The 17,952-nt window shown below is 33.0% G+C and overlaps 1 protein-coding gene across 1 annotated transcript; it reads left to right on the top strand.

Annotated features, from left to right (window-relative positions):
- Positions 1 to 5,590: 5,590 nt before the first annotated feature.
- Positions 5,591 to 7,174, top strand: LOC132938598 (uncharacterized). Its single transcript, XM_061005519.1, has one exon. The coding sequence runs from the start codon at positions 5,591 to 5,593 to the stop codon at positions 7,172 to 7,174; it is 1,584 nt and encodes a 527-aa protein (XP_060861502.1).
- Positions 7,175 to 17,952: the final 10,778 nt, after the last annotated feature.

Raw genomic sequence — 17,952 nt, 5'->3', positions numbered from 1 at the left:
GCGGCATCAATACAGTTTGCGGTGTTGTGAGTAACAGAACATTTACTAACATACTAACAATTTAAATTAGTTATTGAAAATTTTTTTTTATTTTTTTTTATTATTATTATTATTGTCATCAAACCTAGTAGTGATAACATTTAATAATTTATTTTAACTGTTAACAACAGTAGTAGTAGTTTGCATAAATCGTTATTGTGTAACACTTAGTTGATGAGTGATCCGGGAGATACTAATAGTAGGACCCCTACCCCTGAATTGGAAGATAGAGAGGAAACTTTCGAGGACCCTCTCCCTGCTCCACGTCTCAGTCTCCCTGTTAGGTTTGCAAATCCACAAATTCCAGAATCCGAACGACCTGTTGCGGAAATTTCGGGGGATAATCTTTTTATCAACCAGACCAATGAAATCATAGAATTTAACGAGACGTTGTTGCAAAACGTTAACCAAACCTTAGCTGCCGTAGATAGCGTGCTTGTTCATACGAACCATACCTTGCATACAAATATTTTAGATCAGACCATCACGATGACCGATGACGGATCCCTTTTACAACCAAACAACCTCGAAACAGGAAATTCCCGACAGACCGAAAATCCACTGACAAACACTTCAACACAGAACAACCCACAAGAACTCCTATCACAATCTGGGAAATCCGTGGACACCATCGGACTAGAAGCAGCCTTGAAGTTATTACCATCGACATTCAGTGGGGAAAATCAAGAAGATCTCGAGCTGTTCCTAGAAACATGTGAGTTCGCGATTATGTGTGCCAATGAGAAAGCTAAGCAGCGACTGCTCCAAGGCATTATTATTTGGCTTACGGGAAAGGCCCGGGCCGCAGTAAAATTTCGTTCGATTCAATCCTGGACTGAGCTCAAGGATACCCTAAAAACGTCACTAGAACCCCAGCGAACTACGCCACATTTATATTTAGAACTGTATTCTATCAAACAGAAAGGAGATGAGGACGTAATGACATATTCATCGCGTATTGAGGCCTTACAGACTCTCATATTAGAACAGGAAACAAACGGAAAATCAGTAGAAGTCGCCACAGCATTGGAGGACAGTTTGAAAGCACAGACCATTCAAGTCTTTATAGAAGGATTGGGAAAACTGAAAGACTTCATAAAGGCTCGGAATCCACCAACTCTTGACAAAGCGATTCAAGCTGCAAGAGAAGAAGAAAGGGTGAGAAAATCGCACGACGAGTCCAAGCGTTTCTATGAACCGTCTGCTAAACAAAACAATGGGAAAACACTTACAAAGGAACCTAGTACCCCTTGTTTCCATTGCGGAAAAATGGGACATTGGGCCAGAGACTGCAGGTCTCTCCAAGTGAAGCCAAATAATGGTCAGACACCTCAAAACGCCCAAAAGGCGATCGTTAATACAATTACTTGTCGTTACTGCAAGAAACCAGGTCACACCAAGGAGGAATGCAGGAAACTAAAATACGTAAATTCAAAGCGATCCGCAGAATCTCCAGCTACTACCTCACACAATTCAAAAAACTCTACACAGTCGAGTGCCGACGGCGGGCGCCCGGCAGGAAGCCTGAAAACAGCCGCAATCTCATTCGCAGAAATATCTTAAATAATACGGCTCGCCAGAAAATTGAACAGGATCATGTACAGTTTCAAAGCCCTCAGACCATTCCAGCAAACAGCAAATTTTTAATCGACTCTGGCAGTGACTTAAATTTAATCAAACTCTCATCATTGCGCGATGAAGTAATAGTATACGACCATACCGTGTACGAACTCAAAGGAATAACAGATAATTTTGTGACGACTCTAGGATCCGTCACTATCGAACTCCAAATTGGAAGTGAAAAAAGAAGCGTTGAATTCCAAGTTGTTAAATCTGATTTCCCAGTACCAAATGAAGGAATCTTAGGCAAACCATTTATTATCGGACATGGAACTATAATCAACTACCAGTCAAAGGAATTAATCCTCCCTCCTCTTGTGAATTTAACCATACTACCAAGAACAGAAATTCTCGTTGCCATTCCAGCTCCCAATAAAACAGAGGGTTCAAACATTTTAATTTCAAGCCAAAGCATTACCAATGCCCTCACCTGTGGAAATTGTGTTACCACAGTGAGAAATCATCTTATATACGTTCCTTTTATTAATCCAAGAGACAATGAAGTTCAATTACAAATCCCTCAACTAGGGCAACTCGAGCATGAAGATTTCAACGAAGCTAATGTTTAATTTCGGAAAATACGGAACCTTGTGTTGATGGGACCAGAATATCTCGCTTACATTCAGCCCTGCAAACCTGCCATTTAAACTCAGAAGAAAAATCCTCATTGCTTACTGTTTGTGAGGAATACTCTGATGTGTTTCAATTGGAAGGGGATAAAATTACCGCAACAACCGCCATTACTCACGAAATCAAGACTTCTGAAGCCGTTCACCCAATTCATGAAAAACCATACCGACTACCCCAGCGACATCGACAAGAAATAACAGAACAAATGGAGACTTTAGAGCGAGAAGGTGTAATTGCCCCTAGTGACTCTCCATGGAATGCTCCTCTTTTGGTGGTTCCGAAGAAACCGGATGTTAACGGAGTAGTGAAATATCGAGTATGCGTTGACTTTCGACGACTAAATCAAGTTACAGTGGGAGATGCTTTTCCACTTCCCAATATCACGGACATCTTGGATCAGTTAGGCAAGTCCAAATACTACAGTACACTCGATTTGGCCCAAGGATATCATCAGGTGCCAATGAACCCGGCCGATCGCGAGAAGACAACTTTCTCTACGGATAAAGGCCATTTCGAATTTTTGCGGATGCTGTTTGGTCTAAAGGGTGCTCTCGGAACATTTCAAAGGATGATGAACAAGGTACTTTCCGGCCTGAATAGGTTAAAAGCGTTCGTATACCTTGATGACATCATTATTTATGCTAAGGACCTCCCAGATCATTCACAAAAACTTACAGAAATTTTGGAAAGGCTCAGACAATTCAATCTAAAACTACAGCCCTTGAAATGTGAATTTTTGAGGAAAGAGGTCACTTATTTAGGACACCAAATTACTGACGAAGGCGTTAAGCCTGACCCGAAATTAGTTGAATGTGTTCAGAATTTTCCAGTACCCCAAAACGTAAAAGGTATCAAATCGTTCTTGGGACTCTCTGGGTATTACAGGCGTTTCATACAAAATTATGGACAGATCGCTAAACCACTAACTTCGTTACTTAAGAGGGATGTGCCATTTAAGTGGAGTGATCTATTTCAACAGTCATTCGAAAAACTGAAAAACCTTCTAATAAATTATCCAATCCTTCAGTATCCAGACTTCACCAGACCCTTCAATCTCACTTGTGATGCTAGCAACTACGCAATTGGTTGTGTACTTTCTCAAGGTCCAATTGGGAAGGACCTACCCATTGCTTATGCATCCAGAACATTAAATAAAGCTGAGATAAACTATAATACCACTGAAAAGGAATTAGCCAGCATAGTATGGGGAGTTAAAACTTTTCGCCCGTACCTTTTTGGTCAACAGTTTAATATTATAACGGACCATCGAGCATTGGTGTGGCTGTTTAACCTAAAGGACCCCGGTTCACGGCTAACGCGGTGGCGTTTAAAATTGGAAGAACACCAATACACCATTCATTACAAACCTGGCACTAATAACACAAATGCAGATGCTTTAAGTCGGATAAATCAAATCGTCACCAGATCATCAAAGACCGCAAAGAACTCAAAACATCCAGACAATACAGAACCATTAAAAACTTCAGAACCTCAGAACGATCACAGCTCTCATCAAGCTAGTTCTTCTATAGAAATACAAATCACTGAAAATTATCAGGAATTTCTGCAAGCAGATTCAAGTCTTAAGAAACCAACTAAAAAAATTAGCGAAGTATCAGGAAATATATTTGAAATGGATCCTAGCATTTCCCTGGCATGTTGCGTTTCGGCGGATTTCGAGATGACACACGGAATAGCTGTACAAATAAGAAGAAAATTTGGCAACCTGGCACAGCTACGTAGACTACAGAAAAAGGTTACCGAGGTAGCATCCCTAGAGATAACAGACAGAAACATATTCTACCTCATTACTAAAGAAAAGTTCTGGCAAAAACCGACCTGCGAAGATATTTTTCAGAGTCTACAGAATCTCAAGAAAATTTGCCACGAGCGGAAAGTAACTCGACTCGCTTGTCCGCGTTTAGTGATAGATCGAGACGGTATCAAATGGGAAACCGTCCGGAGCATGCTCTACTACACGTTCCGAAATTCGGAAATAGAAATAAAAATCGTAACACAAGAACAGTTATCGAAAGAAGACTAGTTACGAATCATTAGAGAATTCCACGAGACTCCTTTGGGGGGACATCAAGGAATAAATCGGACATATCAAAGAATATTGCAGCAGCATCATTGGAAGGGAATGAGACAGATGATCAAAGCATATATCCTTTCCTGTGAAACTTGCCAACGTCAGAAAATACCAAATCGATCAGTAAAGGAACCGATGGTTATAACCACAACCTCTTCCAGACCCTTTGAGAAAATCTTCATGGATATTGTAGGACCATTTCCTAAATCTCATAAAGGGAATATATTCATCTTAACTCTTCAAGATGACCTTTCTAAATTCGCATGGGCAGTACCTATGATAAACCATGAAGCAAACACTGTAGCATACCATTTTGTAACCCAATTTGTGTGCTTACATGGACTTCCGAAAAGTCTTGTCACAGACTGTGGCACGGAATTCCTGAGTCATGTATTCAAAGAAGTATGTCAACTTCTTAAGATCAAACAAACTTCGACCACTCCATACCATCCACAAAGTAATGGGTCTTTAGAGCGTAGCCACAGAACATTAGGAGACTACTTACGCAGTTTCGTTGACAAAGATCCTCAAAACTGGGACACTTATGTTCCATTCGCGATGTTTTGTCATAATTCAACAGTACATACTGCAACCAAATTTCAACCATACCAATTAGTTTATGGTAATGAGATAACAGTTCCTCATTCATTCACACGAGATCCTGAACCTCAATACAACTATGAGGACTATTACTTTGAGATGAAGAAACAAATGCAGGAAGCTCATAAATTAGCGAGAGCAGAGCTATTAGAAAGCAAACACAAATCTAAAGAGCGTTATGACAAATCAATAGCACCTCTAAACCTTGCAGAAGGAGATAGGGTCCTAGTACAAGACAAAGCCCGTAAGGGAAAACTAGCTCCAAAATGGTTAGGCCCTTACCCCATCGTAGAAATCCAACCAGATTCACCAAATGTCACGATACTTAAGAAAACCAAACCTGTAAAGGTACACCGGAACCTTCTAAAACAATTTCATGAAAGAACATAACTATGTTTCAGACTCAGCATAATTTCAATAAGCGTCACGGAACCTTCCATCAATGATTCGGACCAAAGAAATCACCACCAAGTATTTAATCTAACGTCATTCAAGAGCCAACAAGGGATCTATTATGAGTCACATGGAGTAGCCAGATTGTCACATGTAAGTTGGGAATTGGTAATCTCCTTGGATGTACAATTACTAATTTCAAAATACCATGTCATCATGGCTCACTATCAAGCAACCACGACCATTTGTGAAAATATGAAGAACAGACTTGGTAATGTGGAAATTGAGGAGATTTGCTCTCTGTTTATACAACAATTTTCTAGAGCAACTTTGCCCTATTTAAACGAGATCGAAGCTAATCATAGAAGTCTTATGTTAGCCATTAATAATGATGATAATAGAGTTCGACGGGGATTGGGGCAGACATTCAGGCGTATGGCCAACGTTCTGTATGGTGTATGCTCAAAGATTGATGTTGAATTCATTATAAATCAAATAACAGAACTAAATCGAAGCAAAGTACCTAGCAAAAGCAATATTCCGGAAAAGATCAGATTCTTACAAGCAGAAGTAAATAACTCTACACAACAATTAGAACTTCAACAACAAAAAGTAGAACAAAACCTCCAGTACCTACAAGTACAAACAAATCTTACTATCCAAAACTTTAATAAATTGGCATTCCGAACCAAAGTATTAGAACAATCATTACTATTTGAACTAGTTTTAAACAAGTACGCTTATGAAACCCAGAACCTTATCTCCATAATAAATACAGCATTAGATGGAAAAATTCACACTAGTGTCTTTACTCCACAGCACATTATTAAAGAACTTCTCGAAATTAAGGTAGACTTGCCGATTGGAAATACTTTTCCATTGGAAGTTAATATAGAATCTCTTAATGAAATCCTCCGAATCTCTGAAAAAAACATATTCTTAAAAGACAACTATCTTATCTACGTCATAGAAATCCCACTAATTACCAGTGAGGAATATAGTATATACCACCCTATACCTTTACCCATACCCCACAGTGAACAAACCATTTTCTTAGTCGACCCTGAAATAGATTATTTAGGTGTAAGCAGAGACAACGAAAATTTTATTGCTTTAGATAACGCAAAGTGGGAAGAATGTACAACATTAAAGCCCTATAAAGTTTGTAGAGGTAATCAACATGTACAGCATTGTGCAGAATCAGATGTATGTGTAGTTTCATTACTAGTGAATAATCAATTTAATCCAGACTATTGCAAATTCAAATTCGTTTCATTAAAAGCCCCTATATGGCATCAGTTAGTGCAAACTAATTCATGGATCTATTATACCCAACGGGAAGTAGGTACCATCACTTGCACAAATCCAACAGAAAATTCCAAGATAGAAATTGAGGGCGTAGGTAGAATAACTATACCCCCATTTCGTAAAATTAATCTCAGAAACTCTATATTATTTTCTAATAACAAAGCTAGTAGGGATAGTCATTCAGATATTATACCAGAAAATTCTAAGAATGAACCGTTACACACATTGGCAGATATAGTCAAAACAATTATTCCTCAAAACCTCACTAATAAAATCCTAATTCAAAATTTGAACCAACTGACTAATAAAGCAGTTGAGTTAAATGAACTTTCACATACCCTAGCTGAACCTTCATTAATTTTCAACATTAACATTCACGTTATTATCATTTATATTATTGTAATACTAATAATATTAACAACTAGTATATTAAGTTTTAGTTTAAGAAAAAATGTCACAAAAATATACAACCCTGAAATACCAGAAGCATGAAAAACCTAATGGTATTCAGGAAGACACACAGTGTAATTTATTTTTCTTACTTTTATTATTTTTTTTTTCCTTTTAATATTTTATTATTTTTTTGTCAAACTGAACTGACCTCCAAATAACAGAAAATTCGAAACTTTGCAGAAACTTAAACATTTAAGTGAAACACTGTGGTTATTGGACCCCCGTGTCTCATTTAGTCTGGGGGGTGTTAAGAACCCCTGATTAGTACATATTTTATTTTTTATATATCTATATATGTTAACAACACATATAGACAATCATAATGCAGAGTGTGTGTCGTAAGACGCTGCTACCGTGGGAACCGCTGAATAAGGGTTTTTTATGTGAGACGGGGCACCGTCACGACAACACACAGGGAGTCAGTCAGTCGTAGAATTACGAGTGTTCGATTAACAGTTTGTAGCTATACTTAAGATTTTTACTACCAATTTTAATAAAAAATACATTAATTATTTTAATCTTAAATTGGTGCGTACGTTTATTTTGTGTTGTGCGTAAAATCCATAACAAGCTGCTGTACCTTATTGCAACCAGTGCCCTTATCACCAGTCAGACCAATGCTCTACATAATACATAGATTCGGCCGGTACAGAAATTCCTGATTGAACCGAAATCCTTTCTCCGCGGGGTGCGTATATGTATATCAGAACTCTGCTCGTCCCCCTCCGAATGGAGGCACTACCGTAAGGTAGAGTCCACAGTAGCCGTTACTCCTGTACTGTTAATTCACAAGCCACCACGAACATCGGATACAGTATCACCGAATGAAATAGCAAAACCAGGCCAATACGACGCCGATACCACGGGTACCGATATTTCCGCAGCCACGTGATCCGGCTTGATGGATCGACGAATCTGGCTCAAACGTCGTCCTGGGCGACCATTCTATCCCGTTCTTCAAATCGTATACGTCATTGTTTGGACAAGTTTCGCTATTCGCTCATGGCTACGGGATTTGCGGGGCTCATCAGGAGGTAAATTTTAAATTGATAGGTAAAGAATAATATTTATAATAAATAAACTGCATTACACAGACGTAGCCGCATAGGAAATGAACAAACGTTGTGGATTGATTTCGTCGTATCGCTCATCAATGTGGCTAATCTCCCTCATATTGAGTTTAACTTATATAAATAACTAGATAAAATAATTTCAGCTCATGATTCGATAACGACTTTTTGAATTCCACATTCCTATCTTATATTTACTGATATTTATATATCTATATTTACCTATGCGTCCTATGTGGGCCACCAGCCGGTTAAAACTTGTTCGCTGGCCGTATCCGGCCCGCGGGCCGTAGTTTAGAGACCCCTATAATATAGACAACCGCAGTCCTGCATAGAGGACTTCCCAGCAAAACCCCGGGTCACTTCTTTGCAAGGACTTATATTAATATGTGCTTGCAAGCGGTTGTTTTTTAAGTTACCTGCCCGGCTACCCATTAGAGCTGGTCAAATTGTCAAATCGTCCTAATTGCCCTCTCTGGATCCACCCTTGGAACGACCACATATTATATGATAATCTATGGCCTTGTAAACAAAATTTGGATTACTTTCAGTTAAAGTAATAATTCATTTAATAAATTATTATAAATGATTAATTTTTGTTAAATTTGGATTATTTACTATTGAATATATTTTATACATATTAGATAATTTACTTATTCTACATTAATAAGTTATATCACACGTTTTAAATCAATTATTTGTATGTATTTATTACAAAGTGTTTTTTTTAAACGGAGTTGTCGATGTGTTTTTGCCCACTGGTCGGTTTTCGGTGGCGCAAAATATTCACTACCGGTAAATGGTGAGGCGATGTGACTACTAGCTATTAGAACCTTACATGACATAAATACGTCATAACTAACCACAATTTCGCTCCCGAACCACGGCCATGTAACGATCGTAAAAGTTGTAATCACTATATAGTAGTCACGTCGCCTCGCCATCTACCGGGAGTAAATATTTTTCGCCACCGAAATACCAGCCAGTGAGCAATCCATAGTATTTATAACCAATGGTGGTAATACCAATATATTATACAATTAATTATTAAAATAATAATTTGTATTATGTTTATGTATAAAATTTAATTTACTATAGATATTGTAATCGGAAAACATAAAATAGGTACTTAATTTAATAACATTTATAATATATCTATACCTATTCTAAGTATTAAATGTATCTTTATAATTTTATTATTTATCTTATATATCAGCTCAGATAACATATTTCCCGCATTTTTCTGCATAAGATAAAAGATAAAAATATACCTATCTAGATAATTTATTAAGATAAGACACAACACTGTTGTTACACATTGTAAATTATAACGTAGGTAATTCACTATGAAAATGATAAAAACTCACTCATTAAATAGTCAGAGTCCACATTTTTTCTCACATGTTCTTTGAATTTTACAATATTCACTGAGTTAGTCAATTTTTCATTACAATCATCCACACATATGATTTACCGAAATAATGCATGAAATAAAAATGAGTTGTATAATATTATTATGCATTATAGACGTTATACGGTAACTCCGTATGAGGTAAGACCAGCTATGGGCTCTAAGATTGTATACCTTATAAGTTATAAATATATAACATGAGTGGAAGGCAAGTACATCAATATTCGTTGCAGACTATAAATAATATGTATTCTCTCTAGCGAGAGAACATACCAATTTTGTGCATCCCCACGCGACACCTACCATCGAAAATTTAAGACCGTTTCCTATGGTAGGGATGCGTAGAAAAACGGATTTTCGTAGGGCCTCTAATCACTATGTTATCTAATCGGAGAGAGTATACATTAAAATACACCGAAGAGTTCGCAAAGACAAAAATGTGTATCATTATCGTCAACGGAAGCAGAATATATTGCGACAAGTGAACCAGTAAACATAATCATAGGTGCCAAATATGACCACCTAATAAAAGTAAATGGTTGTATACTCGAGAAGAAAACTACTCATAAAGTAGTTATATCGATAACATGCGATATATCTATTTTAAATAAATTGTCATCAGTGACGTAGGCTTATATTTTTTTACCGGGAAGTAATTTGAATAAGGGCCCCCAAAAATAAGACGTGAGTGACATTTTATTTTGATATAACAATACAATACAAAACAATATAATAAGTAATATAGGTATACTCTTAGTACAGATTTGGGAACGATTCTGGTTTAGCAAATTTTCAATTTTTAACATTTTTTTTTTTATATATGTGTATTTAAGGGTGCTTTTTAAGAATGTAAAAAAAAGCCTGGGCAAACTTCGTTTTGAAGTTATTGATGAAAAGCTTCAAAAACTACATTTTTTTCGTATACAAAATTAAAAAAAAACACTTAGAAAATAACTTAGAATTGAATATCACAAAATAATCGAAAATATCCCCCAATTTGTTAATCGTATGTAAAACCACCTTAACATACAATTCACATGGACTCTATATTACGGAAGACCCAGCACAATGTACATCATGAAGAGTAGTAAAATAAAATGGATTGAAAACGTATCCATATTATTGTGATAGGGTGAAATACCTAACAAAATACAATTTTCAACCACCAATGGGGGTATATGTAATTGAGACAAAATCACTTTATCAATTATTTTTGAAGAGTATTACCTTTTTTTACGTCATAATCATGTAAAATATTATATATATAAAAAAAAAAACCATAGAAAAGATAGTTTACACACTTTTAATAAATATATTATAATAACTGTAAACTATGAACTTACAAAATTGGTTTGCATAGCAGTAGTTAAAAAATCCAAAATCTATAAGTACGATATACATGATCAAACGTTTATTGTTACTTTATGTTACATACTGATTCGTCTAATGACCAAATTAAGTACTAATAATTGGTTGATTAAATACAAATATACTACTATTATAGCATTGTCTTTTTTAACTTATACATACCCGAATATCCAACGTTCTTTAATTGTTCTGTTAGACATTTATAATATAATAACAAAATTAATATCATTTGATAAAAATATAGGGTAGTCAAATAAATAACTATCTAAAAACAATTGTAGTTACTTCCAACACTCGTACCTATAGCTATACAGTATACATACTAACACATGTGTGTTTTCAGTAAGAAAAAATATATGGCCAATTAGGTAACCAATTTGCTGTACAGTAGGTGTCAAGTGTACCTCGTCAAGGAGCATTGGCGTGCGTAACAGGTGGGGAAGGGGGGGGGGCTGATGAGGATATTGGCTACGGCACCTCTTCGGCCCGTGGCTTTTATATAATGAATGTAAATATTGGTATACCATATACGTAAATATAAATTTGATTTTAATATTACGTCTATATATTTACATTAGGTATAGACATTTTTAAGTGAACAGATCGAGAGTGATTGTAAAATAACCATCGTATGCCCAATCTTCAAAAAAGGTGACTCGTCAAGAGCAGAAAATTACAGAGGAATCAGCCTACTTGACTCTATTTACAAAATACTCACCACTGCCATCCTACATAGACTTAAAATATGTATACACTGTATATATAATTGGTAACTGCCAATGCGGTTTCACGAAAAGTAAATCGAAAAGTGATCACATATATTCGTACTACGTCAAATAATGAAAACATTTTACGAATTCAATAAGGACATACACATGTATTATTTATTGATTTCAAGCAAATATATAATTTTTATATTTGGTTTATTAGAGTCGTCGTGATAACAGTGATTTTGAACAAGTAGTACCTACCTAAGTACAACTACAAACTATTATTATTTATTATCAATCAGTTAAGAGGACGTCTCACACAACAATTTGTTGTCTCCGTCTTAGAAGTGCGGAACATAGCAAATTAACATAGTAATCACGATTATAGGTTTAAACACGAAAACAAAATAACCACCATGGCTGATATCAGACTGGATTCAGGTCTCATCTCAAAGATTCTCATCTGAATATTCAATTAAGAGGACGCACACAAGTATTTGTTCATTGTTGTGCCCGTATTACAAGACGTGTAACATAATAGCAAATTTACGCTCAGCAGATCACGGTTAGCTCTGTTAGTTTAAAAATTAGAGTGAAACAACTGTAATGAAACTTGATGGTATGAACATTCTCTGTGATTGTATGTGGATTTTTACCACAATTGAATTTTTAACAAGTTTTGAGTATAAAATAAAGCTTAAATTAAAAAATGGTATAAAAGTTAAAAAATCCATTATGAAATTAGTATAATTTAAGTCTGAAATCGACAAAAAAAAATAATTGAACGTGTGTACTCGCTCAGAACATATTTTTCATTAAATGTCTATAAACAAATTTTCACTAAGTCAAAATTATTTAATACAATGTACCTAATAAATTTTTATTAAAGAAAGTTAAAAATATACCTAGCACACAATTTTTTTTTGATGCATTTGATTTTAAAAACTTTGAAGATAATCATCAAAATCACAAAAATGTGCATATTATTTTGTAGAAATTTATAAATATAATACCAAATTAGATATTTCAAATAATAATAACAAATTTTGTCATTTTGTTGTAATATAAAAATATTATTCATGGGTATAATATCTTCTTGAGATATTTAAAGTATATAATTAAATTTTATACCATAATGTCATTTTTAAATGTACCTAATTACTTTTTAATTATGTAAACTTAATTTTTAACTCAATTGATTTTTATTGATATAAACTAAATAAATAACGAGTTACTTTTAATCAAATCCAAAAGTTACGTTAATTTATAAGTAAAATTAATATACATAAATAATTATAATAAACAGAATACAATATTAATTTACTATAATTTATTATTATTGATGATTAATATTGCATGAATATTGCATGAAAAACCCTATTACTGACTATACTTATATATTATTTTTAAAAAAAAACTCAACTTAAGTTAGTAAGTTGGTTGTAAGTTTCCCTATGACTTTTAATTTAACCGAGTTTAAAAAAAAATTTGGATAACTTAAAATTTTTTTAAAATTTTTACTATCAACCGAACTGAACTCAGTTAAAAAATATCATTAAATTGCCTAGGCTTGCTATCATAGGTAAATATTAAGTAATATAGGCTGACAATCTATCTGCAATCAGAATCGTTTTTCATACACAGTAATAATACAACCAATATCATTGAATTCAAATTTAACACAGCAGCTATTACACGCATTACACAGTGTCCCACAAAAAACCTATTGTGGAGCAAATTGGAACCATATCTTCTTTTATTTTCCCTGCAGTAACTATTAAATGTACTTTGAATTTGTATTTATTACAGAGAAAAAAAAATAATATACAAATAATATCATTGTAAAAACAATATACCTATTTATCGGAGCGATCAAAAAATTCAAAATTATTCATTATTAAAAATGTGATATAAATGGATAAAGTTGAAGTTTGTTACATAATAAAAAATCTTAAATATTAAAGGTAGACCAAGTTCTGCTATATATCATGGTTAGATTCCAAAAATAAATTGTAAAATTTATTAGATATATATTATTGTATAATGTCCCTTACCTTTGCAATCTAGACATACATAAATTACTGAATTAAATAAACATGATGACATTGAAATATATAATGTAGTTATAGTTCTTTTTATTCTTCTCTACTAAAGGCCTTGCTTTCTATAGGTGAATATTATATAATATATTATACAGGGTCACAAGACCTTACGAATTACAAAATGAAAAATTGATACAATAGTTAAACGTAAAAAAATTATAAATTGTATATGGATAGTAAATATATTAAGATTTACATATCTTAAAATTTTTCAAAAAAATTTTTTTTAAAAAGTTATTACATTTTGAATTAGGTAATTAGCTCCAAAAAAATATTGATATTTTAAAAAACTGCTAAAGAATCAACTACTTGACTTAAATAACTATTTTTAGCATCAACGTTTCTCTAACAATAAAAGTTATAAATTGGTTGTTTTGAAAAAAAAATTTAACTAAATTAAAGTTTTTTATTTTTAGTATGAAAAAATAAAAATAGTTAATTAAATTGTAACGTAATCGTATATACATTATACATATTATACTACATTATATACTATTCCGAATTTAAAAATTGTCTAATCAATAATAAATACGTAGGTATTACAAACGGGCGAGACCGTTTTCGACCAAAAACGTACCCTTCCCTTTTCGGCCGATTCACTTTTCGACCAAAACAAAAAGTTTTGTAATATGATATGTAGAATAAATAATTGATATATAATTTTTGTAAAATAAAATACCCATATATTAACATTTTTTTTTTTATTACAATTATTACGATTTATTATATACGATCGGTGATCGTCGACTGTGATGGTTACTACCATAATATATAGTTTTATCAGTATAATATGTAGTATGTACCTGCAAGACTGATCGTTATACGTATTGTAGAGAGTCACTATCTTTTATAGCCAAGATAAAATATCAATAACTGATTAAATTCTCTCGTTGCTTGTCTAATTTTTGTAAAACCGATGCTCGTGCAATAACTTTAGTGTCTGTGCGTGTATCATACTCGTTGCATCGGTTTTATTGTTTTCAGCGTTCAAAATTATTATATTTTACTTAATATGGCTGAATTTATCGAAAGTAATCGTGGAAAACCGTTATTAGTTTTAGATTGTTATAAATTTAGTATCGGATCAGTGAACAAAAAAACTAATTCAACACGTTGGCGATGTATTCGAAGGGATTGTGATGCTAAAGTGTTTACAGTAAATAAAAATATCGTACAAGACCATCGTGAAAATTTATCACACAGACATAAGCCATATGATCGGAATACAATATCGAGGCAAATTGTTAGCTCAGCGTGCAAACGAAAAGCAGTCGATGCACCCTCAGTTAGACCGAAAACAATTATCTCGAAAGAAGTTGGAAAAATGTATACGACGCTCGGCGCAAAGTATTGCCATCGTGTCCCACAAGTGTAGAAGAAGTTCATTCATCGTTGGAAAAAATGCACATAAAATCTAAACAAGGTGAGCCTTTTTTATATGTGAATGACAAAGAGAAAAACATAATTTTATTTTCATGTACCTCGAACATTTTATTCTTAAAAGAAATCGAGACATTATATATGGACGGGACATTTAAATATTCGGCTCGTTTTTTTACACAAATGTTCACTATCCATGGTCTTAAAAACGGAAACTATATTCCATTAATATTTTGTTTACTTCCAAACAAGACTACCGAAACTTACATTCATGCATTTCACTTGATATTACAAAAATGCACTTCTTCAGGTGTAACATTATTGCCACAGTATGTAACGACAGACTTTGAAAAAGCTATAATTAACGCAGTCTATGAAATTTGGCCACAAACTCAAATTATTGGGTGTAGGTTTCACTTAATCCAAGCTTGGTATCGCCAAAACCAAAAAGTAGGACTGGCTACTGAATATCAACACCGATCTTCAGAAATTGGAATATGGTTGCGCCACACTTTGGATTGCTTTTTCTAGAACCAAATAATGTTTTAGATTGTTTTCTTCAAAACTTTATGGCTGATCGTCCTATAGATGATAAAGTTATCAAATATGCAGACTATCTTATTGACAACTATTTAACAGACAATTGTGACTATCCTCCAGAAATATGGGCATCAGCAAGCTCTAGTTTACAACGCACGACTAATAACTGTGAATCCTTCCATGCAAATTTCAATCGAGGCTTTTATAAAGAATCTCCATCCATTTTTAATTTGCTTGCGGTTTTAATTGATGAGGTACAAACTGAAATTTATATAAAACTTAGAAGTGTTCACTTGCCAAACCGTACTCAAGATCGATCAATCCGAGAGAGAAAATCCAAAAATGAAAAATATATATCAGATTATCAAAACGGACAACTAGACAGATACCTACAGTAAATAATTTATTAAAATAGCTCGGCGTTTTTATTACTTAATAGTAAATATATCACTAAATTATTTTTAGGTATGATTTTGTTAAGTTGGTTTCAAACAATTATTTCAAACATATGTAATGAAAAGCGCTAACAAAACTCAGACGACGACAGAACACAATTATATTGACGTTATATCATTTTTTTTTATATAATACCTATATCTTATATTTTTAATAATATTTGCCATTATTTTACAACAATTAAATACCTATTAGTTTATTTCTTAATATTATATTATACACATTAGTCATTACTATTAGACTTAATAATTATTGACAAAAATTGTATATTATTATGTTATTCTTTTTATAAAATATTATGCACAGTGTGACATATTAACACAAAACTAATGTTAATAATAGGTATTCTTATATTTAAATTTTTTTTTATATTTTATTTTACAACATTTTATGTAACTTATACTTTAAATAATTTTTAAAATTATAATTGCCACAATTTTACAAAAATTATATACCAATTATTTTATTTATTTTACAAATCATATTACAAAACTTTTTGTTTTGGTCGAAAAGTGAATCAGCCGAAAAGGGAAGGGTACAATTTTGGTCGAAAAGGGAATGGACCTTTTTTAAATTTGGTCGAAAAGTGAATCGGCCGAAAAGGGAAGGGTACGTTTTTGGTCGAAAACGGTTTCGCCCGTTTGTAATACCTACGTATTTATTATTGATTAGACAATTTTTAAATTCGGAATAGTATATAATGTAGTATATGTATAATGTATATACGATTACGTTACAATTTAATTAACTATTTTTATTTTTTCAAAAAAACAGCTATGCCCTTACAAACTATGGGTAGGTTACAGACAATATATTATGTCATACGTGTTCACTTCTAGTTGGTTTATAGTCCACTAAAAATATTAAATATGGCCAAATTTCAGAAAGTATATACATGTTATCTTTAATATAATACAACTCATAATATTAAACTATTGAATTATTTTTTTATTGTGATTTGTGTTTAATTCATTTTAACGAATAATAATATTAAGACGCATAAAATTTAAATTAATTTTATATTTAATATATCCTAGTGAAAATAAAATAAAATTACGATTCATTTTCGGTAAGTATTCAATACATTAATTATAAATTATAAAGGTCCGTCCGTATTAAGATTTATAAATTATTATTTTGTTGATAACTTTTATAATATATTATGAGTGTTATGATTCCTACTATCAATTTGATATTTTAATATAAATACAGTAAGTACTGTAAGTAAATACTTACCTGATACAGTTGTTTCTGTACTACAGCATGTTGTGATACATAATTCCACAGTTAATGTTATTAAAACTTTAAAAGAAATCATAGTTAATTCTCGGATAACTATACAAAGAACGAGCGGCAATGTTACTTTGCAAAGAACATAATATGATTAATTCCTGAACGGGTAAAATATAATACTTTGGTGTTAACAACTGAGTAAACATGTTATGCTTTCAGATATAATGTATACCTAGAAAGCACGATAACATAAAAACCATGGGTGCGCACAACTGCAATTTATTTATTTCGTATCTGATATGACGTGCTAACCTGTCTTTTATATGTGATAACCAGCTAGTATATAAAATGCTAACATAAACATTTGATGAGAATTTCAAGCAGTGGCGTACATTCAAATTTGCTCTAGGGGGGGGGGGGGCGTATAAATATTAATAGGAAAAATAGCAAAACAAATACAAAGGTTTACATAACTCATGGCAGTTAAATATTATTTATTATGCACATAGTAAGTACAGAATATTATAAATATTATATTATTAATTAT

This window comes from Metopolophium dirhodum, chromosome 2 (assembly GCF_019925205.1).
Source record: "Metopolophium dirhodum isolate CAU chromosome 2, ASM1992520v1, whole genome shotgun sequence".
In the NCBI taxonomy this organism is placed as follows: domain Eukaryota; kingdom Metazoa; phylum Arthropoda; class Insecta; order Hemiptera; family Aphididae; genus Metopolophium; species Metopolophium dirhodum.
This window is presented reverse-complemented; position numbering and strand designations above follow the sequence as displayed.